This window comes from Camellia sinensis, chromosome 7 (assembly GCF_055761805.1).
Source record: "Camellia sinensis isolate YWXY chromosome 7, ASM5576180v1, whole genome shotgun sequence".
Classification (NCBI taxonomy): domain Eukaryota; kingdom Viridiplantae; phylum Streptophyta; class Magnoliopsida; order Ericales; family Theaceae; genus Camellia; species Camellia sinensis.
This window is the reverse complement of record NC_138967.1, coordinates 186,903,858-186,926,421: the sequence shown is the minus strand read 5'-3', so window position 1 is coordinate 186,926,421 and position 22,564 is coordinate 186,903,858. Positions and strand designations below refer to the sequence as shown.

The following is a 22,564-nucleotide window of genomic DNA, read 5'->3' as shown; positions in this document are numbered from 1 at the left end:
AACCAGGCTAGTGTCCAGGGCCACATAGGGCACACCAGTGAGAACATAATGGTGGTAGGAGTAATTCCCGTGTGAGATCTATTGTCTCAGTTTACATAAACGGCAGAGCAGTTCAAGATGTCTTATTCACTGATCAGCCAGTAAACTCGATAGGTTTTCACTGGGAGAGGTTCAAAGCCAAAAGCTACCTTCTCTGATGTCGGGGTTAGTCCGTTGTACTCTCTCTCAGAGTCTTTATTGTTGAACGGTGTTCGTTTGTTGCGTCATTCGGTCAATTTTTATTCATGTGGGGGATTGTTGGAAAAAATGATTTTTGGGGACTTTAATTTAATATTAAAGTGTGGTGACTTTAATTAAAGATTAAAGTGGGTCCCAACCATTTATTGTGTTGGGTCCAAGTGGGTCTAGATACTTTGCATTGAGATCTTTACACCACAGATAGAATGACCAAAAACCATTGAGATTTGAATGAGAAATTACCTCATGAAGTTAGCTTCATGGAAAAAAGATGATGAAGTTTGTAACTCCTGCATTTATTACAGAGTTTAATAGAGCATTAATGGGGTTTGTAACTCCTGCATTAATGGGGTTTGTAACTCCCGCCTTTATTGCAGAGGTTAATGGTGCATTATGAACAGCCATAAAGGCTGGAGGCTCTTCTTCTCTCCCCTATACATGTATAAATTGAGACCCTCCTGTCAAGTCTCAAACACAGAAATTTTTACTTCCATTTCACAAGTCAGTTTGCCTGAAAGTTCCTTCAGTGAGAGAGTGCTGCCACTGTTTTGTTCGCTAAGCTAGACAGAGAGTGCTTCTACCGTAGCTGGTTTTGACCATCGTATCCTGGGAGATAGACGCCGGGATTCCTCAAGCACTCGACCAGTGAGGCAGCGAAATCTGTTTTAAGGAAACTGCTTCTGTGCAGGCTTCGGTTTCGTCTCTTTACCCTTTTATTGTTTTGTGTATTTCTGTTGAAATTTAGTTGTAATTATTAGCATGTGTTCTGTGTATATATATAATTTGATTTCTTCATAAATCTATTTATTTAATTTCAAAATTTGAACAACAGGGAATTTATTGGTGACGAATTACGTTCGTCGCAAAAAATATATATATTTTGTGACAAAAAATTTTCGTCTTTAATGAGCTAAAACAATTCGCACTAATGTAAATGAAATTGGCGCCTGAATTTTGGAGACGAAATTCGTCTCCTATACGTTTGAGAAAAATTAAAACAAACGACAAAATTAATATTTTGTCATCTTTGGGTTAAATTTTAATATAAAAAAAAAAATTCTTCACCAAATTTTGTCATAATAGCTTAGATTTCTTATATTTTGTTTCCTTGTTTATTCATTATTATTATTTTTTTCTTTTTGTGGAGAGGGGTTTATTGTAAGAAAGAATAGTAGCTTTGCACAAAATGTCTTCTTTGATAATAATGTTTGCATGCACAAACAGCTTAAATGTGAGAGAGAATAGAGGAGCTTCAGTGCGAAATAGAAGAGATGGTTTATACAGATTGTTTTCTCAAGTCACAGCTTCAATACTTGTGAGAGAGGAGACTCAAGTGCGAGAGAAAAAATGAGGGTTTGTATAGGGTGTCTTTTCGGGTCACAATTTTAGTATTTGTGTGTGTGTGAAAGTAAGTGATTAAGGTAAGAGTGCCTCTTAGCTTCTGACGACATTTTAATAAAGAGAAATAATTAGTGATAAAATATTTTTGTCTCAAACTCATATGTTCATTGCCTAATCAACAAAAATACAAAAACAACGTTGTGTGAGGATGGAGAATTTATTGGTGATGAAATATTTTTGTGTCCTTCAACTTAACCTTGTGAGACAAAAATATATTCGTCGCGCAATCAATCAAAATGCAACACAACACATGGAGAATTTATTAGTGACGAAATATTTTTGTCTCCCAAAACATATCCTTCCAAGACAAAAATATATTTGTCGCCTAATTAACAGAAAGATAAAACGAGCATGAAGAGTTTATTGGTAACGAAATATTTTCGTCTCCCATAACTTATCATTCCCAGACAAAAAATATATTTGTCACCAAATAAATAAGAAAATGAAACGACATCGTCTTATAAGTTTGGAATTTATTGGTGACGAATTCATTTTGTCGCAAAAATCTTTAAATTTTGTGACAAAAATGTTCGTCTCCAATGAGCTAAAATAATTGGCGCCAACAAGAAAAAAAATTGGCGCCTCTTTTTTTCTGACGAATTTATTTTTTCGTCTCCTATAGTTTTGAGAAGAATTAAAAGAAATGACAAAAGTAATATTTGGTCATGTTTGGGATACGTTCTAAAACGAAAATAAATTTTATCACCAAATTTTATAAATTAATTATTGAAAACTCCATACTAAACAAGGTAATATTTTCTATTAATTTTGAAAATTACAAATTTTTTATTATTTGTTTCTCTGTATTTTTTCTCACAAAAAAAAAATAGTTACATTAATTATCTTTTTTTTTTATTTTAATTTATTTATGTTTTTGTGGAGAGAGGTTTTGACCTTCGATTTTTCTGAAGAGAGGGGCTTTAGCGCGAAATAGAAGAAATGGTTTATAGAGTCTCTTCTTAAGTCACAACTTCAATACTTGTGAGAGATGAGTAGACTCAAGTGCGAGAGAGAAATGAGGGTTTGTAGAAAGTGTCTTCTTGGGTCACGACTTCAAGGTCCGTGTACATGAAAATGAGTGATAAGTGTCAGTGTGTATCTCTTGGGGTCACAGTTTCAATGCTTCGAAACACAAAACCACGGCATTTTAATAAAGAAAAATGATTAGTTATAAAATATTTTTGTATTTTTAAATACCAGAACAAAGAATTTATTATTGGTAATAAAATATTTTTGTTTTCTACAACTTAACCTTATGAGACGAAAAATATATTCGTCACGCAATCAATTAGAATTTATTACTGACGAAATATTTTCGTCTCCCACAACTTATTCTTCAGAGACAAAAATATATTTGTCGCCTATTTAATAGAAAGATGAAATGACATTGTCTGCATGATGGAGTGTTTATAGATGACGAAATATTTTCGTCTTCCATAACTTATCCTTCTCAGACAGAAATATATTTGTCGCCTAATAAATGGAAATATGCAACGACATCGTTTAATAGGTATGGAATTTATTGGCGACGAATTACGTTCGTCACAAAAAAAAAAATATTTTGTGACAAAAATGTTCGTCTCCAATGAGCTAAAATAATTCGCGCCAATGCAGATGAAATTTGCGCCTCATTTTTGCAGACGAAATTTTGTTTTTGTCTCCTATACTTTTGAGAAAAATTAAAACAAACGACAAAATTAATATTTCGCCATCTTTGGGTTAAATTTTAAGACAAAAAAAAAATTCGTCACTAATTTTGTCACAATAGCCTAGGCTTCTTGTAGTGATTTGTCATAAAAAAAAAAAAACCAAATGATCTAAATCACTGAATAAACTTCCATTGCTAGCAAAAACTAAAGAAACTAAAAATACCCACAAAAGAATAAACATAGAAATACAAAATTTTGAGTCCTTGAGAAACTTTGAGTCCATAGAAGACCGAAGTAAGAAAGCCAAAGAATAAACAAAGACAATAATACTGATAATAATTGCATTGGAGAATTCTACCATACACACCTTAGTTATGCCATTTTCTTATTTAGTTATAAAAAAATTTCTTCTTTAGTTGTGAGATTATTTTAGTTAGGACTCATAAGATCTTTGGTTAAGCCTCATGTGATGTTCGGTCATATTTTTTTTTTTTTTTAAATATAAAGTTATACCATTTTCTTCTTTAATTATAAGGTTCATATGGTAGAAACCTTTTGAGAGGTGTGTACATAGTCTTTCCCGCTAGAAAGATTTAATAAATTATGGGAATGATGCCTATTGTATTAGCTTCTACCGGAAATATATATTAAACTGTAAGAAAGTGATACTATATACACCTTTCAAAGGTGTGTATGGTTTGTACCTAAAATTTTAACCACAAAGATTCATGACTATAACCAATTTGAATCATAATAAAAAAATCCATAACCAAGATCACTTTCAATTCATAGCAAAACACCACAAACCCTCACATAAGGCAACTTGGATTCATAACCAAATATTAAAAAAAGGTATCATAACGAAAACTAATTTAAGTCCTAATAAAAATCTCATAACCAACTTTATTATAAATTTGACTGGCACAAAGCTCATAACTAAGTACCAACATGATTTATAACTAAAACCACAAATTTTCATAATTGAGGGATATGGTACATACTTTTGAAGGGATATGTATCATAAAATTCATAACCTGTATATGAGAGATTTAGATAGAAAATGGGCAGCGTCGTGGCTCCCACCAATCCCTCTATAGTTCCGCTACTGACCATAGAGTGAATGAGTCCAACATAATCTCTTTGGCAATCAGAACAATCTAACTGATACTCGAGTTAATGTATAATAGAGGTCAAAACAGGGCTCTAACATAAAGCACTTTCAAAAGTAATAATCAAGCTGATGCTCTCTAGCCTCTAGAACTGCAGGCAAGGGAAGTAAACTGTGGAATGAACTATACACATCAATTGTATTTCGGCCTTAATTGATCAATGAAGAATTTATTTCTAATGCAAGCTTAAAACAGAATCTATAAATTAAAAGATAATAGTAGTAGCATCACATACCAAGAAACTAACTAAAACTTTTAAGAAGATAGAAATTTAGAAGAGGTTATTGAGGGACTTATCTACTGAAACATGTAGGACATTGATCAAACAAGTGATAGGCTTTCAATGAATGGATACATATTACCAAGATGCTTCCCAATTTTCAAGATCCTCTGCGTGAAGAACCTTGAAGCTCCTTCAACGTCTTGGAGTTGAGATCATAAGAAATAACTTTGCCAGGAACAACTAAAACCAGAGTAAAATCTTTTTCATTTGCTCCCTAGTAATAATAGAGCACGTAAAATTTACAGAATCTAATAATGGTTGTGTTTACCACGTCAGGGAATAAAGATAAAATGGGACTAAAATTGACCCGGTATTTCACAATCCAACTGCTGTAATCCCTGCCCATCTGACGGATTCTAAATCTCAAAGCAGAAATCTGATAAATCTGAATAAGAAACAAATGCCTATCACATTTTCCAAATACCTATCTTATCACAGGAAAGAATTTTAGGGTTTGGATGCATTGGAGTTTGACACACAGAGGAGAGGTGGTCGGTGGTCAGCGGCGTCGCGATGGTCGGTGGTCGTCGCATGGAATGGGCTCCGATGCAGGTAGAGAAAGAGAGAAAGAGAGAGAGAGAGTTCAAAATTGAAATCAGAAAAAGAGGAGATGAGTACATATGATGGAGATGAGAGAGAGTTCAAAATTGAAATCAGAGAGAGAGATTTTCTAACCATTAGATCTTGATGGTAATTCATCTCAACCGTTGATGCTCAAAGAGCATTTGGGCGGGAAATAAAGACATCTCAACCATTGAAGTTGAGACGAGACAATTTAAACCATTTGATCAAAATGTATCTCTGAGATAAATTAGATATTTTCAAATACCCTTCTCCCTTATTATATAGATTTATATAATTTTTTAACACACATTTTTTCGTACAAACTGAAAAAATTAATCCAAACATTTATTTATTTTTTTCTTAACTTTTTAATTTAAAAAAATAAAAAGTGCACTTAGGACACCCAAACAACCCCTAAAACTATCAAATAAAACTTAAATAATTAATTGTGCGGTTCGTTTGACTCGATTATCATCAGTACTTAAAATGTATATGAATAAAAAATTCATGATATATTTAATAAAAAATTCATGATATATTTCTGGGAACTCTTCCTCCTGGACTTTTCCAAATATGTTTCCTTTACGAGATCAAATACGTATGAAACATATGAAAGATCAAATACATATGAAACATATGAAATATACGGTGGAAAAAGCCGTGTTATTCTGTAGCAATGCTAGGCGCCAAATATGACTAACTTGAAACCTACAAGGATTAGGAAAAACCCATTAGCCGAGACAAGCGTTGCAGTCAATTCCGAAGAATTTTCGTTTTCTAAAGAGAGAGAGAGACAGACAGACAGACATACGGACATAGGACTCCCAATTTTCACAGTTTGGTTCTGAAATCGGTCACTTTTCCGGCGAGTTTTTCAGTATTTTCAGGCGTTTAAAGGCCGCACACGGTGGTGCTTTGCGGCGGCAAGATTTCCCCCCTTTTTTCCGGTGGTTTTGCCCCAAATCGTGGTACGTTTTTTTTGTGATTGTGTTTCGAAATATTTTAATTACGCATAGGGTAATTTGAAGTTCTGGGTTGACTGATTGAAAATTTGAAACTTGTTAAACGACAAACTTAATTTCATTATAATTCCGTGTTTTTGCTAGTTGGATTTGGGACTTGTAAACCCATAGCATAGGGTAATTTGAAGATTTGGGTTGATTGAAAATTTGATACTTGTTAAACAAGAAACATAATTTCATTCCAAGTCTGTGTTTTTGCTAGTTTGATTTGGGACTTGTATTATATCTATCTGATTACACACACTGCCCATACACAAATTTTTCCAATTGATTAGAATAAAATGCAGGAGATTGAGTTGAAAAAATGGGTCTCCGACAAATTGATGTTGCTATTGGGATACTCTAAGCCTGAAATTGTTTTGTATGTTCTTGGTTTGTCCGAACAAGCATTGTCCCCGGCTGAATTGGCCCAACAGCTAGAGGATGTTGGGTTATCAGCGTCAAGCGAAACATGCTCGTTCGCTGAAGAAATTTTCAAGAAGGTTCCACGTGATAAAGCTTCTTCCGGCTTGAATCTTTATCAGATACAGGAAAGGGAGGCAATGATTCTTGCTAGGAAGCAAAGGACACACACAATTCTGGAGGCCAACATTGATGCCGATGATAGTATTGGTGATGCTGGCAACAGAAAGTGTTTCAGAAAGAGGAAAATTGAAGAACAAGAAGGTGATGAAAAAGGAAAACAAGTTAAGAGACAGATTGAAGAGAGATTGGGTGACCAAAGAGAGAGCAATAATGTCAAGACACTGAGAAGAATTTCGAGGCAAGAGTACTTGAAGAAGAGAGAGCAAAAGAAGCTGGAGGAGATGGGATATGATATACAGGACGAGGAGTACCTGTTTGAGGGTGTAAAGCTGAGTGAAGCAGAGAATCAAGAGATGAGGTACAAGAAACAAGTTTATGAGCTTGCCAAGAAGAGGTCTAGAGAATCTGATAATGATATGGGCGAGTACAGAATGCCCGAAGCTTATGATGGAGAAGGGGGTGTAAATCAGAAGAGAAGATTTGCTATTGCAAAGCAAAATTACAGGGATGCAAGTGCCGGAGATGAGAAGAAGCCATTCGCAGAACAATCAGCTTGGGTAGAGCAGCAGATCAAAAGGGCTACTCTCAATTTAAAAAAACATAAAAACCCAACAAGTGATGAATATGAGTTTGTGTTCGAGGACGATGTTAATCACTTCATCAATGCTACGACTATGGATTGCGATGAATTCAAAGTTGAATCACCTATTGAGCCAACTTTGGTTGATGAGAGAGAAGCTCTGCCAATCTATACGTTTCGAGATCAATTGCTCAAAGCTGTTTGTGATCATCAGGTCCTTGTTATTACAGGAGAGACAGGCTCTGGAAAGACTACTCAGATACCTCAATATCTTCACGAGGCAGGCTACACAAAACGTGGGAAGATTGGATGTACTCAGCCACGTCGAGTTGCTGCTATGAGTGTTGCTGCCAGAGTTGCACAAGAAATGGGTGTCAAACTTGGGCACGAGGTGGGTTACTCTATTCGCTTTGAAAACTGCACATCAGAGAAGACCGTTTTGAAATACATGACTGATGGAATGTTGTTGAGGGAACTTCTTGGTGAACCAGACCTTGCAAGCTACAGTGTGTTGATGGTAGATGAAGCTCATGAAAGAACTATATCAACTGATATTTTGTTTGGTTTAGTTAAGGATATTGTTAGGTTTCGTCCTGATCTCAAATTGCTCATATCAAGTGCCACTCTTGACGCAAAAAAGTTCAGTGATTTTTTCGATTCTGCCCCAATTTTCGAAATACCCGGAAGGCAATATCCTGTTGAAATATCCTACACGAAAGCGCCAGAGGCTAACTACTTGGATGCGGCGATTGTCACTGTTCTTCAAATCCATGTGACTCAACCAGATGGTGACATATTGGTCTTCCTCACCGGGCAAGAGGAAATTGAGACAGCTGAGGAAATGCTTAATCAGAGAATGAAGGGTCTGGCATCAAAGATAGCACAACTTGTAATTTTTCAAATCTATGGAAACCTTCCAACTGAGCGCCAGGCAAAAATATTTGAACCTGCCCCTAAAGGAGCACGAAAAGTTGTCCTTGCCACAAATATAGCAGAAACCTCTTTGACAATTGATGGGATAAAGTATGTCATTGATCCAGGATTTTGCAAGATGAAGACTTGTAACCCGCGGACTGAGATGGAGTCGTTATTAGTCACTCCCATATCAAAAGCGTCAGCAATGCAAAGGGCTGGTCGAGCTGGGCGAACAGGTCCTGGAAAGTGTTTCCGCTTGTACACAGCATATGACTATCACAATGATATGGAAGACAATACTGCACCGGAGATACAGCGTACCAACCTTGCAAACGTTGTGCTGACTCTTAAGACCCTCGGTATCAATAACTTGATGAATTTTGAGTTTATGGATCCCCCACCGGTCGAAGCTTTACTGAAAGCTCTGGAATTACTTTATGCGCTGAGTGCTCTGAATAAATCAGGTGAGTTGACAAAAATTGGTAGAAAAATGGCAGAATTTCCTCTTGATCCGAAATTATCTAGAATGATTGTTGCATCTGATAGGTACAAGTGCTCAGGTGAGATCATAACGATTGCTGCCATGCTTTCTGTTGGGTATGATATTTTTTATTGTCCTAAGAACAAAAAACTCCTTGCAGACAGTGCAAAGATGAATTTTCATAGAGGGCATGTCGGAGATCATATTGCACTGTTAGATGTTTATACTTCTTGGAAGGAAACTAACTTTTCGACTCAATGGTGTTATGATAATTTTGTCCAGGTTAGGAGTATGAAACGGGCCAGAGATATAAGAGACCAGTTGGAGGGGCTATTGGAGAGGGTGGAAATTGAACTGACTCCCAACACAAGTGATATAGAAGCTATAAAGAAGGCTATAACATCTGGTTTTTTCACCCATTCTTCAAGGCTGCTGAAAAATGGATCTTATCAAACCGTCAAACATCCTCAGACAGTTTATATTCACCCTACCTCAGGTTTATCACATGAGCATCCAAAATGGGTTATTTACAATGAGTTGGTTCTGACGACCAAGGAGTATATGCGGCAAGTTACCGAGATAAAATCTGAATGGCTGCTTGAAATAGCTCCTCATTATTATCAGTTGAAGGATGTTGAAGACAGTGGATCAAAGTTATTGGGACACAAAGAAGGGCATTAATTGAGAGGAGAAGATTGTAAGTACAGTCATATAAACAAAATTTAAAAATTGTGGGTGATAATTTTTCCGCAACATTATGATCTTTATTCATTTTCTCATGTATGCACAATATATTGATTGTTGAAAATGTAATCCCAATTTACTGATATGGATTTGTAGATTTGGTAGCTTGTGATGCAAGTTCTGAGATGTTGTAAGGTGTGACATTGGCTCTTTGAATTTCCAAAACGAAGAGAGATTATGCAAAGGTATATACATTGCTATAGCCAAAACAAGGAAATTAATATCTCTCCAGTCTAAACAAATCTTCTGCTGAAGGGTATTATTCCACTTAGAAAATATGAGGAAGAAGAACTCCGAAAATATGAGGAAGAAGGAATATATTTTTTGTTATATTCAAAACTTCTTATCTTACAAGACCAAATGACACTCCTTATATAGGAGATATTACAAACATCATTATAACCCATTATATGCCACTTACATATTATATATTACCACTATCTACCACTATCATATTATATACATGCCACTATCTACCACCAACACCACTATCATATTCTATACATGCCACTATCCTTCACCAACACCACTATCATATTATATACATGCCACTATCTACCACCAACACCACTATCATATTCTATACATGCCACTATCCTTCACCAACACCACTATCATATTATATACATTAACACAAATTTCCAGCACTCCCCCTCAAGCTGGTTTGAAGATATCTTCCATAGCCAGCTTGCTAGTCAGCTTATCAAATTGCTTCTTGTGTAGTCCCTTCGTTAGCACATCAGCTAATTGTTCACCTGTTGGAAGGTAGGTCATACAGATTATGCCAGCATTGATTTTCTCCTTGATGAAATGTTTATCCACTTCTATATGTTTTGTGCGATCATGTAGAACTGGATTATGAGCTATAGATATAGCTGCTTTGTTGTCACAATAGACCTTCATAGGTGTCGGGTGAGAAAGCTTTAATTCTTCAAGAATTTTTTTAATCCACATTACTTCACAGATTCCATGGGCAACAGCTCTGAACTCTGCTTCTGCACTACTTCTAGCTACCACATTCTGTTTTTTATTCCGCCATGTAACTAGGTTCCCACCTACAAAGGAGCAGTATCCGGATGTTGATCTCCTGTCTGTAACACTTCCTGCCCAGTCTGCATCTGTGTATACTTCAACTTGAAGATGCCCATGTTTCTTGAACAGTAAGCCTCTCCCTGGAGTTCCTTTCAAATATCTTAAGATCTTATAAACGGCCTCAAAGTGCTCTGCCCCTGGTGAGTGCATGAACTGACTTACCATGCTGACTGCAAAGGCAATATCAGGCCGCGTATGAGACAAGTAAATCAATTTCCCTACAAGTCGCTGATATTGTTCCCTCTCTTTGACTTCTTCAACCTTAGCAGCTTGTAACTTCAAGTTAAGCTCGATCGGAGTCTCCATCATCTTACAACCAAGCATACCTGTTTCTCCAAGGAGATCAAGAACATATTTTCTCTGATTAACGAATATACCTTCCTTGGATCTTGCAAATTCCATTCCGAGGAAATACTTGAGGGCTCCCAGATCCTTAATGTGAAATTCTTTTGCGAGTTTCTCTTTGAGGGCTGCTAACTCTGCTTCATCATTACCAGTTAAAATGATGTCATCAACATAAACAATCAAAATTGCAATTTTACTGTTTTTTGAATGTTTATAAAATATTGTGTGATCTGCTTGACTCTGCGAGAAGCCACAACTGATAACTGCCTTCCCAAAGCGTTCAAACCACGCTCTTGGTGATTGTTTGAGTCCGTATAATGACTTGTTCAATCTGCATACTCTGTCGCTTCCAAGTCTCCGCTCAAATCCCGGCGGTAGGCTCATGAACACCTCCTCTTCAAGATCACCATTGAGAAATGCATTTTTAATGTCAAGTTGATGTAGAGGCCAATCTGAATTTACTGCAAGAGATAACAGTACTCTGATGGAATTTATTTTAGCAACAGGAGCAAACGTCTCCTGATAGTCGATCCCATAAGTTTGAGTGAAGCCTTTAGCCACCAGTCTCGCCTTGTATCTCTCAACGCTTCCGTCTGCGTTACATTTTATCGTAAACACCCATTTACACCCAACTGTTTTCTTGTCTTTGGGTAGATCAACTATCTCCCAAGTACCACTTCTCCTTAAAGCATTCATCTCCTCCATGACTGCTAATTTCCAATTCGGATCATCCAATGCTTCCTGTATATTCCTTGGAACAAACAAGTGTGAAATCCTAGATGTGAAAGCTCTATGGTTTTTAGACAGTCTTTGATAGGAGAGGTAATTTGCAATAGGATGTTTAATGCAATTTCGGACACCTTTCCTAATTGCTATAGGAACATCAAGGTCGGAAATAGAAGGAATAGGATTACCTAAAATTTCGATGCCAGAACTCGGGTGGACATTCGGGTCATTAGGATGGACATTCGGGTCATTATTCCTCAGATGAAATCGCTTCCTAGTATAAACCTGAAGCTCAGGATTTAGATCATTTTGTAGTACTTCTCCCCCTAAACAAGAATCTTCTTGACTAGGCACCATAGAACTTGGTTCTCCTAAGTGATCATTATCAGACAGATGTGGTTTTTGTGTAGGATAAATGACATTGGGGAGCGGGATAGAAATATCCCAAAAACGGTCTTCTACTCCACTTGTCTCCCCCTGAAGAGAAGTGTTGGGGAAATAGGATTTTGTTTCCACAAATGATACATCCATACTCACATGAAATTTCTTGGTTTGAGGATCGAAACACTTATACCCCTTTTTGTTTGAGGAATAACCCAAAAAAACACATTTTATAGCACGGGGGTCAAGTTTTGAACGAAATTGACTGGGAACATGAACATAGGCAGTACATCCAAAAACTTTGGCGGGTAAATCAGAAACCAACCTCGTGTCAGGAAAAAAAGTCTTGAGACAATCAAAAGGTGTTTTGTATGTTAACACCTTTGTAGGCATCCTGTTTATCAAATACGAGGCTGTTAAAATTGCTTCACCCCATAAATATTTAGGAACATGCATGTAAAACATTATAGCACGTGCTACTTCAAGTAGATGTTTATTTTTTCGTTCTGCAATGCCATTTTGTTGAGGGGTATCCCGACATGTAGATTGATGAAAAATTCCCTTTTTTTCTAAAAACTCACCCAACTGCTCATTGAAATATTCTGTTCCATTATCAGAATGTAAAATACCAATTTTGGTTTGAAATTGGTTTTCAATCATATTGTAAAAATTTGTGAATAAATTTTTCACGTCAGATTTTTTATTCATCAAATAAATCCAACATAAGCGGGTATGGTCATCAATAAATGTAACAAACCATTTTTTACCAGAAAGAGTAGGGATTTTAGAAGGGCCCCAAACATCACTATGAATCAAATAAAAAGGTTTGGAAGCCTGGTAAGGTTTTGGCAAATAAGTAGAGCGATGAAATTTTGCAAAAATGCAACTTTCACAATGAAAAGAAGAACAATCAATCCCTTTAAATAATTCTGGAAATAAATGTTTCAGATAAAGAAAACTAGGATGTCCTAGCCTATAGTGCCATAGCATTATTTTTTCTTGAACAGAGATTGAACTAGTACTATTAAAGCTCTGAGCTTTTTTATTACTAACAGGTACTTCATCAAAGTAGTAAAGACCTTCAAGCATCCTAGCACGCCCAATCATCATCCCCGAGTTCTGGTCCTGAAATTCACAATGGGATTCAAAAAATGTAACACGACAATTAGAATCCTTAGATAGTTTACTGACAGACAAAAGGTTACAGGCTAAGTTGGGGACGTGAAGAACAGCATTGAGATTAATTTTCTCAGTTAGTTTAATAAATCCTTTTCCTGCAATAGGTGAAAAACTACCATCGGCTATTCTGATTTTGTCATGACCAGAACAAGGGAAATAGGTACTAAATAAATGAGAAAAACTAGTCATGTGATCAGAGGCACCGGAATCTATGATCCACGGAGAGAAGTTTAGGCAAGAGAAGGCTTTAGGATTTCTACCTGTTTGTGCCAACAAAACACTAGGAGTACCAGATGAGGAGTTGGATTTTATCAGCTTTAAGAGTTGATCAATCTGCTCTTTGTTGAAGGGACCTGAATCGGCTTCATTAGTGGTAGGAAAGCCACGATTCTTCTCTCCTTGTTTGCTGCTTTTCCAGTTGACAGGTTTGCCATGGATCTTCCAACACGTTTCGCGTGTATGGCGAGGCTTGTTGCAAAAATCACACCAGACCCGTGGCTTATCATCAAACCTGCGCTGGTAATTTGCAGCCTTGTTGGCCGCAGCATCGCTAATTAAAGCAGAAATTTCAATTGATTCACCAGTACCTTTTTTCTTAAGCATGACGCTCCTTCGGCTCTCTTCCCTTCTGACTTCGGCAAATACTTCGCCAATGGATGGGAGAGGAGGTCTGCCAATAATTCTTCCTCGCACTTCATCGAACTCAATGTTGAGGCCGGCAAGAAACTTGTAAATACGGCTGTCTTCCACAGTTTTCTTGTGGTGGTTGCAGTCGTCAACCGATTTCCATTCGTATGTGTTGAAGATGTCAAGATCCTGCCACAACCTTTTCAACGAATTGAAATATTTGGTGACGGAATCATCTCCTTGACGAATCTCTCCCAACTTCAAAGTTAATTCGAAGACTTGAGATTGATTTCCTAGGTCAGAATACATCTGACTAACATTATTCCACAATTCTTGTGCAGTAGTATAGCACATGTAATTAGAGCTTATATCCTCCTCCATGGAATTGACCAACCATGTCATAACCATGGAGTTTTCAGCGTCCCAACTGTCGAACAGCGGATCATTAACAGCAGGAGCCTTCTTGTCACCAGTGATGTAACCGATCTTCCTTGCCCACGGATATACATCCGGACAGATTGTGACCAACGAAGAAAATTATCACCATTTAGGCGGATGGTGGTGATTTGGACAGAGTGAGAGTTGGACGTTTTCACCGGAATGGCAGCGGCAGGGGTTGAAGTGGTTTCGGACGTGACTTCCGACATGGCTATGACGGTTTTAGGGCTGCTGTGTTTTTTGTTGCTCTGATACCAACTTAGAAAATATGAGGAAGAAGAACTCCGAAAATATGAGGAAGAAGGAATATATTTTTTGTTATATTCAAAACTTCTTATCTTACAAGACCAAATGACACTCCTTATATAGGAGATATTACAAACATCATTATAACCCATTATATGCCACTTACATATTATATATTACCACTATCTACCACTATCATATTATATACATGCCACTATCTACCACCAACACCACTATCATATTCTATACATGCCACTATCCTTCACCAACACCACTATCATATTATATACATGCCACTATCTACCACCAACACCACTATCATATTCTATACATGCCACTATCCTTCACCAACACCACTATCATATTATATACATTAACACAAATTTCCAGCAATTCCCTTCTGCAATATGTGATTTTTTTAATGGGAATCCAACTTTCTTCTTTTTACATTGTCTATTTAGCAATTTATTCTAGTTCAATTAGTGAAGTTGGTTGATCCAATTTTACAAATAGATTTTGCAGCTTTAGTGTTGCTGTTGCTCCACTAGGATGCTATTGTCCATTGAATTCTAAGTCTATCTCCAATTTGCAACAGATAAGCTCATTTTACTCTCTCTCTCTCTCTCTCTCTCTCTCTGTTTAGTTTATTTCTGATGTAAAAATATTGTCAATATCTTATACTATTATCTAATGACTAGTCTGACATTGTAGCAATTGTGTTGTTTTGGTGAGTGATATCAACCCACAACTTAAAGTTGCAAAAATCAACAAGTCCAAGCAGTTGTCTTCTTCATATGCTTAAATATAGAGACAGATTTTGGTAAAACATACATGAAATTGATGTTTCCAGAAATGGAAGTTTATAGGGGTCTGTTAATACATGCTGTGTTAGTGAGGATGGAAACAATCAGACGTATTCTTTGACCATGGCTGTCCCTTGAGACTTATAAATGAAATTGGGATGTGGTTCACTTTCTTATATGATAGACAGAAGGTAAAGTTAAAAATGTCAAAAGTGCATAGTTTTATATATTGTACTGTTAATTACTTGGAATTCGTTACTGTATACTTACTAATCTGATTTCATATGGGGACTGGTTGAGACATTCGATCTTTTGATGCTAGGTGTCGAACATACGTTTTGTGTTAGGCATTTATATGCCAATTTCAATATCAGATTCTAGGTTATGGAATTAAAAGACTTAATTTAGCATGTATTTAAGCAAAACATAGATAAAATTAAGAAAATTAACGCTGATGCACATTATTGGCTCATGCATATCCCACCTGAATGATTGACCAAGTCTAAGTTCTCATGTAGATCCAAATGTGATTTATGCTTGTCATTATGTACATAGGTAAGGCTTTGGACATGCCTTTGTTGATTATTTTTGAAATGATAAAGAGCCAAATTGGAATGGATGGCAGGGGATATGGTCCTAGTTGTGGTTATGGCAATTGGAATGGATTGGGCATGTGCACACCAACTTGTTGGATAGCTTGATGTTGATGTACATTGTTGGGCCTAACCTTTTGGAACAATTGGTGACTTAACAACGTGTCAGAGCCCAGTTTTTTTTTTTTTTTTTTAAACTGAAAGTGTCAGAGCTCAGGTTGAGAAGAGGTATTGCATTCAACTTTCCTGTTGGCATTTGGTTTTCAGTCTGTGTTTAGTTTCTTCTTCTTTGTTTTGTTGTTTGTTTATTGTAGAAAAGAGATTCAATGGGTGAATGGTGTATCCATTGATGTTCCCATCTGTGATCAAGTCCAAAATTTCTAGTTTAACAATTATTGTGCCATTATTTTCTTATTTTTCATAGTGCTTACTTAAATGTAAATATTAATTGTTTGGCATGTAATAAACACTATAAAGAATTCATTGAGATAGTATTAAGTTTTGTTTTTTGGATGTATGTGGTTAAGAATTGTTCTACCAAATCACTTTGATTTTGATACTTACATTGCTTTTACTTTCATTCCTCATAATTAATTTTTTTCTTCTCACAAGGTTGATTAAAAAATATTGTTTATTTGTTGTTTTGGATTATATGAATTGATTTAATTTACTTTAGTGAGTTTATATCTTGATGGTTGAAATTCTTCAAAATAGTTTGCTTGAGGCATGAGGTCCACATCTTGAGTGGATTCTTTTTTTTGGGTACAACAGAAGGGGAAAATAGATATGTAGATAGGTTACTCCACATACCCACCGGGGAGTGTTGTCCCTTAGCACACACAGCGTATCTACAGGGAATCCCACTGCACCTACGTCGGGCCCGAAGCTAATGCTAAGGCCCCCGCTTGCTATGGGCACTAAAAAGTATGTTTAATCCCAATAAGGTGTTATGGAGATTTGAACCCAGACTTTGAGCGAGAAATCCGAACATCTTACCACTGAATCAATCCCTGTGGTATCTTGAGTGGATTCGGTGGACATGAAATGTTGTTAAATTAGGAATATACTCCATTTTAGTTGGGTAAGATTGTGTTTGGAAGTGCCTTCAGGCACGAATCATTTTCATATATATTTTAAAGTTAAATTTTATTTTTTATGCAGTATCATACTATAGACATAACGCACCGATGTAAATGAACAGTAAATTTTTCGTCCTCTATAAAAGGTCTGTTCTGCCCTTATGTTTGCTTTATTGTTTCATTATTATGAGTGGGTCCTTTTGACTTAGTTTGAGGGTGTTTGTGTAAAATCAAGTTTTGTTAGGTGTGGATGATATTGTTCCACGTTGCACACTTTTCTCTCTCCCCTCTGCCCATTCGTTTCTTACTTGTCTTCCTCTTTCATCTTTTTAATGTCCCTCTACTCTCCCCCATGGTCTGCCGACTCACCCTAACAGGGTTCATAGATCCACAAGTTTTTTGCAGTTTCGATATGCAAAATTTTGCTTCAAAGATACCCATTAATGCTGTAGATTTGTGTAGTCTTGGTGTTATGTGTATGGATTCATTTGTTTTCTCTATTCTTTCACTTTTCTTATTTTCTTATTTTCTCTCATCTAATAAATTATTTTTGTTTTTTATTTAATAGAGGTTTTACTGTATACTTTGTTCTGTATTATGATCCTAATTTGCTTATTCTTTTTTGTTTTGTATTGTTTGGGTTTTTATACATGTTGACATCAATCTGTAGAAGTGAAAATAGAGTGCAAACTGCTGTTTGTTGGTTATTTCTGCTTCATTCAACTTTTTGATTTTTTAATCTGATTTCCCATTACAAATTTTTTTATTTTTTTATTTGGCTTTTAATTGCTTGTATGCTTTGTTCTGATCTTTATTTTATTTTAATTTTTTTTGTTTGGGTTTTTATCCGTCTGCACCGACATCGATTTGAAGAGATGACTTTTGTTTTTTGTGTTTTCCATATATAATTATTGTTGGGTTTTCTTCTTCTTCTCTGTTTTTTTATTGCGTTTTTCTCACGGTGTTTCCTCTTTCTTTTTTTATTTTTATTTTTTCCTCTTCTTTGATTTTTTTCTCTTTATTTTATTTTATTGTGTTTCCTCTTCTTTGTTAATTTCAACTTTGGATTTGTTTTCTTCTTTTCTCTGCTCTCTGTTTCGAAATAATGTATAATTTCCAAATTTTTTTGTAACCTATTTTTTGTTTCGGTATTTGTCTTTCTTTCTTTTTCTTCTTTTGTTCAGCATCGTCACATCCACATGTAGCTATTTCTTGAGAAGTTTTGCAAAATAGAATGCCTGGTGCAGGGTTGTTGCTGTCACCTGTTACTTATTTTTGCCTCTTTTTCGGCTAAGCAATTATTTATTTATTTATTTATTTTTTGGGATAAATAAAGCTAACCAATTTGCTAATTCTATCTTTGTATATTGATCATCTTTTTATTTTGTATTTAGATTATATTATTGTTGCATATCTGTTTCTATTTTGACTTTTAATCCGGTAAATTCTTGTAGTTGTTTATTATATCTTGTTCATAATAGATAATTTTAAATGACGAACTTACGTTTTTTGGTTCTATTTTACTGCATATTTTGTTACAAAAATTAATTTTTATTTTTGTTGATTAGATCGTAGTGCACAAAATAGAAAAGGGTCTTTGGTTTGGTTGAGCTGATTACATGTTTCTTCTTTGTTGGTTTTAAGTTAACAAATATTTTGATTGAGAGAAACATTTTAGCTGGTACTAATAATGCTTCGTGCCCATTTTGTCAAAGTGAGATTGAATGAGCTTCACATGTTCTATTGCGTTGGATTGCATGCATGCTTCGAATGTTTGGAGTCAATGCTTAATGTGGTGGGGTAGTCAATGGGTATGTCTTCCTTCCTTGGGCATTTTTTTTTATGCTGATTTTCCAATCCTTATTGAGACTAGGAAAAAGAATTTGGAAAACTATAATTTATGCAGTGTTGTGGTCAATTGTTCCTATTAATTAAAATTCAAACTACTTTTAGGATTAAAGAATTTGCCAAATTTTTTTTTTGTTATTCTGTGAATGATTTTGTTATGGGTTGATGGTATTCAGAGGTTTGTTGAATTACTCTATCTTGTCAAGGCCTTTGATTTTGCTTTTTAAAATCATAATTAGACTTATTAGTTAGATTCGTAGAATCCCCAATGTGATGTTGATTCTCTTATGCAAGAGGTTGCCCTTGCATAAATTGTGAAAAATTCATGGTGTTGATTTCTCCACCGAATTGGGGTGTTGCTTTTGTCAAGAATTGATAGCTGCCCTTGCTTTGTAGGATTTTATGAGGTGTTTCTTTTGTTTAGAACTGTGGTGTTAATTTCTCCACCAAATTATGGTGTTGTCAAGAATTTGAGGTTCTATCCTTTTAGTTCTATTTCTTTTTGCCATTTTTGATATCTATCAGGATTGATTGATTTTGTCTTTATGAATTCTTCCATCTTTAAAAAGAATTTGTAACTACGTGCGGCCATGCTTCCAATCTTGGAATACCTTAATGGCTATTGGAATCAAGTTCCCTCCAAGTTTTCCATAAATTGTACTATTTTTATTATTGCAGAGCTGGTGTAATATGAAGCTCTGATTGCTACTTTGGTGACGAGGTTTCTACTACTGAAATCTACCAACACTGCCTCCAACTATTTAACTAGCATTCACATGTAGGTAGTGGTATGTACATGTCATATTGCTGGAACAAGAATCTTCGAAAGATTATGTCTCATATTTGTACCCATGCAAAAATAAATAAATAAATAATTAAGAATCTATTATGTAAAGTACTGATTACAATTTTTCTATTTTTATTTGCAGGCTTTCATGGATTTGGCTATGGCAAAGAAATGAATTTTATGGCATACCCAAGTACTCAGATAAAAACCCTCTTCCTCAGTTTTGCTTATGTTGATCGGAAATTCTCAGTTAGATTTGTATTTCCACGTAGAACACGATTTACAATATTTGAAACAAAAGTAGGATTTTAATGTTAGGAACGGAAGAAACATAGCTTAAAATTATATGATGGGAAGTGTGAAAAATCAGTTTAGAATAGGATGAGAAACATATTGATGAACAATTTTTTTGTTTGTTTGTTTGTCTGTGTGGAATTGCATAGAAAAGGAATCTCAATCTGAATTTTACCAGATTTCATGTCTTAGAAACTCAAAAGAAAAGCAAAAACACATTTCCCAATGCTTTGCCAAATTATATCTATTATTGTGCCTATGAAGATTATCATATCATACACATTAAATGGGCAACCCAGTGCATGAGGACCACATAGGCAAAAAAACAACACTCACTACAGATGTTAGCTTTGCTTTTGTGCGCTCCATTTATGCCTAAAACATCTATCTCTTGGCATTGAAACTGCTCATCCAGGCTAGCAAGGGTAGCTTTGATGATCAGTTACAATTGGACTCCTCTTCCCGGTCGACACTTTGGGTTGCACCGTGTACACTTGGCCTTGGAGGTTTCGAGCATTATCCCAGATTATCAATTGCTCAACCAGGCAACTCTTTTGCTCAACCTCATCATACATGTTCATAAGTTAAAGGGTAACTTATGCAAATGATCCCAGTAGTTTATCCGCTTTTTCACTTTAGTTCTTGTTGTTTCAATTTGATCAATTGTGTCCCTTAATTTTATGGATTGTGTCATATTAGTCTAATGAATAACAACGGTTAAGTTTGATGGATGAAAAATCAAATGATGTTTCAATTTAGTTATTGTAATTTATAGGATGTGTCAATTTGGTCTTTGTAGTTTATAGGAAAGTCAAAACAGTAAGGACTAAATTGACACATCTTGTAAATTACAGGAACCAAATTGAAATATCGTTTGATTTTCCGTCCATCAAACTTAACTGCCATTATTTATTGGACTAATATGACAAAATCCGTAAAATTAAGGAGTAAAATTGATCAAATTAAAATAACAGGAATCAAAATAAAACAAAAGTAAACTACAAGGATTACCGCTGCCCTAAGTTAAAAGTTAGTATGAATTTGTTAAACCTTGTCAAAAGAATGTAAAACACTTTGAAACCATAGCACTATACCAATTGAGGCATGGACTGCTGCTATTGCTATGGGAAATATAAAATCTTCACTCCTATAGTTCAATACCCCACATAATTCAACATAATTTTCCAATTTGATTGAGAAGAGTAACATGTAACTAACTATTTCTATTTCAGGCATGGAATGGGCGACATGATGGGCCTTTATCTTCTTTTTTGTCAACAAAGTGACATGGACTTTCATCTGCTGATCTTTTAGCTATCTTCAATTTTTTGATAAGTAGATGCAAAAGATCAATGATCTAGAATTTATTATTTTTGTTCTACATGATGTTGGGAAAAATGAAACATGCATGTATACATTCTATAAATTCTTAGAATATCCCAAACAATCCATCAGAATTACAGTTGGACTTATTACAAGTTTTTTTTCTCAATAATTTAAATTATTTATTTTATTGGCTCTTATATATAAATTATTGATAAAGAAAAACTCATATTCATAACATAATAATCGTATTATTTTATTATATTTAGCTTTAAACTATTGAAACAAATGAAGAGTAAGCAAGCATATTTTCAAAAATAAATTATTTATCTTTTAAAACAATAATATACTTATAATTATTAGATCAATTTTTTTTAAAAATAATTTATTTACAAGAATAGATCAAAAGAATAATTTGAATTATTCAAAAATAACCCATAAATTCATGTACTGTCATGTGTAGAGGTGATATCAAATCATTATTCACTTCATTTGAATGGAGGGGTTTGATAAGAAAAGAAAAAAATAAATAATTAGAATAGAAAATCCCTTCATATATTTGGATGGTTAAATATGTGAGAAATTATGAGAAAAAGACTCTCACCAAAAGTCGTGAGATTTGATGAGAAAATAAATGGATTTAATGAAGGGAAGAGACTTCTATTTAGTCCAAATCAGACTGGAGAGTTGTCGAGCCCTCGTGGGCCTACATTGATAATAAAAAACTGTTTAATGTTTAGAACTCGTCCAATACTTCATCCCTGCAAAAATTTATGTTGATTGGATATCGATAGTCACTTTATCAGTTCACATTTGTATCAATGATAAATATAATTTTAAAAATAAATTGTTGATACAAATGTAATTTGATCAAGTGACTATCGATATCCGATCAATATGATTTTTTTACAGGAATGAAGTACTCGACAAACTTTACACATTGTTAAACAGTTCGAATTATTGATGTGGCCTCTGTGGTGGGCCCACAAAGGCCCAACAACACCATTTAGTCGGGTTTCCCAACTAGAAAGAACCTAAATTCTTAATGAAACCCAAGGGTGGTTGGCAACTTGGCAAAGGCCTCGGGATTAAGCCCCTAGGTCCTAGGTTCAAAACCCCATTGGGCTAATCTCCTGGGTAATAGCATAGTTAGTTAGGAGGTTAGTCTCAAGCAGTTTCATTGCACTTGGTGTGAGTTCAATATTCTCTCGCTGTGCGAGTCCTGACTTATGC

At 35.3% G+C, this 22,564-nt stretch overlaps 1 protein-coding gene across 24 annotated transcripts; it reads left to right on the top strand.

Moving 5' to 3' along the window:
• Nucleotides 1-5,815: 5,815 nt before the first annotated feature.
• LOC114293941 (pre-mRNA-splicing factor ATP-dependent RNA helicase DEAH1) lies at nucleotides 5,816-21,486 on the top strand. Of its 24 annotated transcripts, none has more exons than XM_082880132.1 (10): nucleotides 5,839-6,271; nucleotides 6,613-8,809; nucleotides 8,892-8,942; nucleotides 9,109-9,523; nucleotides 9,667-9,755; nucleotides 15,118-16,228; nucleotides 19,606-19,705; nucleotides 19,857-19,907; nucleotides 20,424-20,553; nucleotides 21,241-21,486. In XM_082880132.1, exons 2-3 carry the CDS (start codon nucleotides 6,649-6,651, stop codon nucleotides 8,915-8,917), a joined length of 2,187 nt encoding a protein of 728 aa, XP_082736258.1. In that variant the 5' UTR covers nucleotides 5,839-6,271; nucleotides 6,613-6,648; the 3' UTR covers nucleotides 8,918-8,942; nucleotides 9,109-9,523; nucleotides 9,667-9,755; nucleotides 15,118-16,228; nucleotides 19,606-19,705; nucleotides 19,857-19,907; nucleotides 20,424-20,553; nucleotides 21,241-21,486. The 24 variants fall into 24 exon arrangements, with proteins under 24 accessions (XP_082736256.1, XP_082736258.1, XP_082736255.1 ...); XM_082880129.1 differs by having other exon boundaries at nucleotides 19,606-19,715; XM_082880131.1 differs by having other exon boundaries at nucleotides 19,606-19,715; nucleotides 20,424-20,599.
• Nucleotides 21,487-22,564: the final 1,078 nt, after the last annotated feature.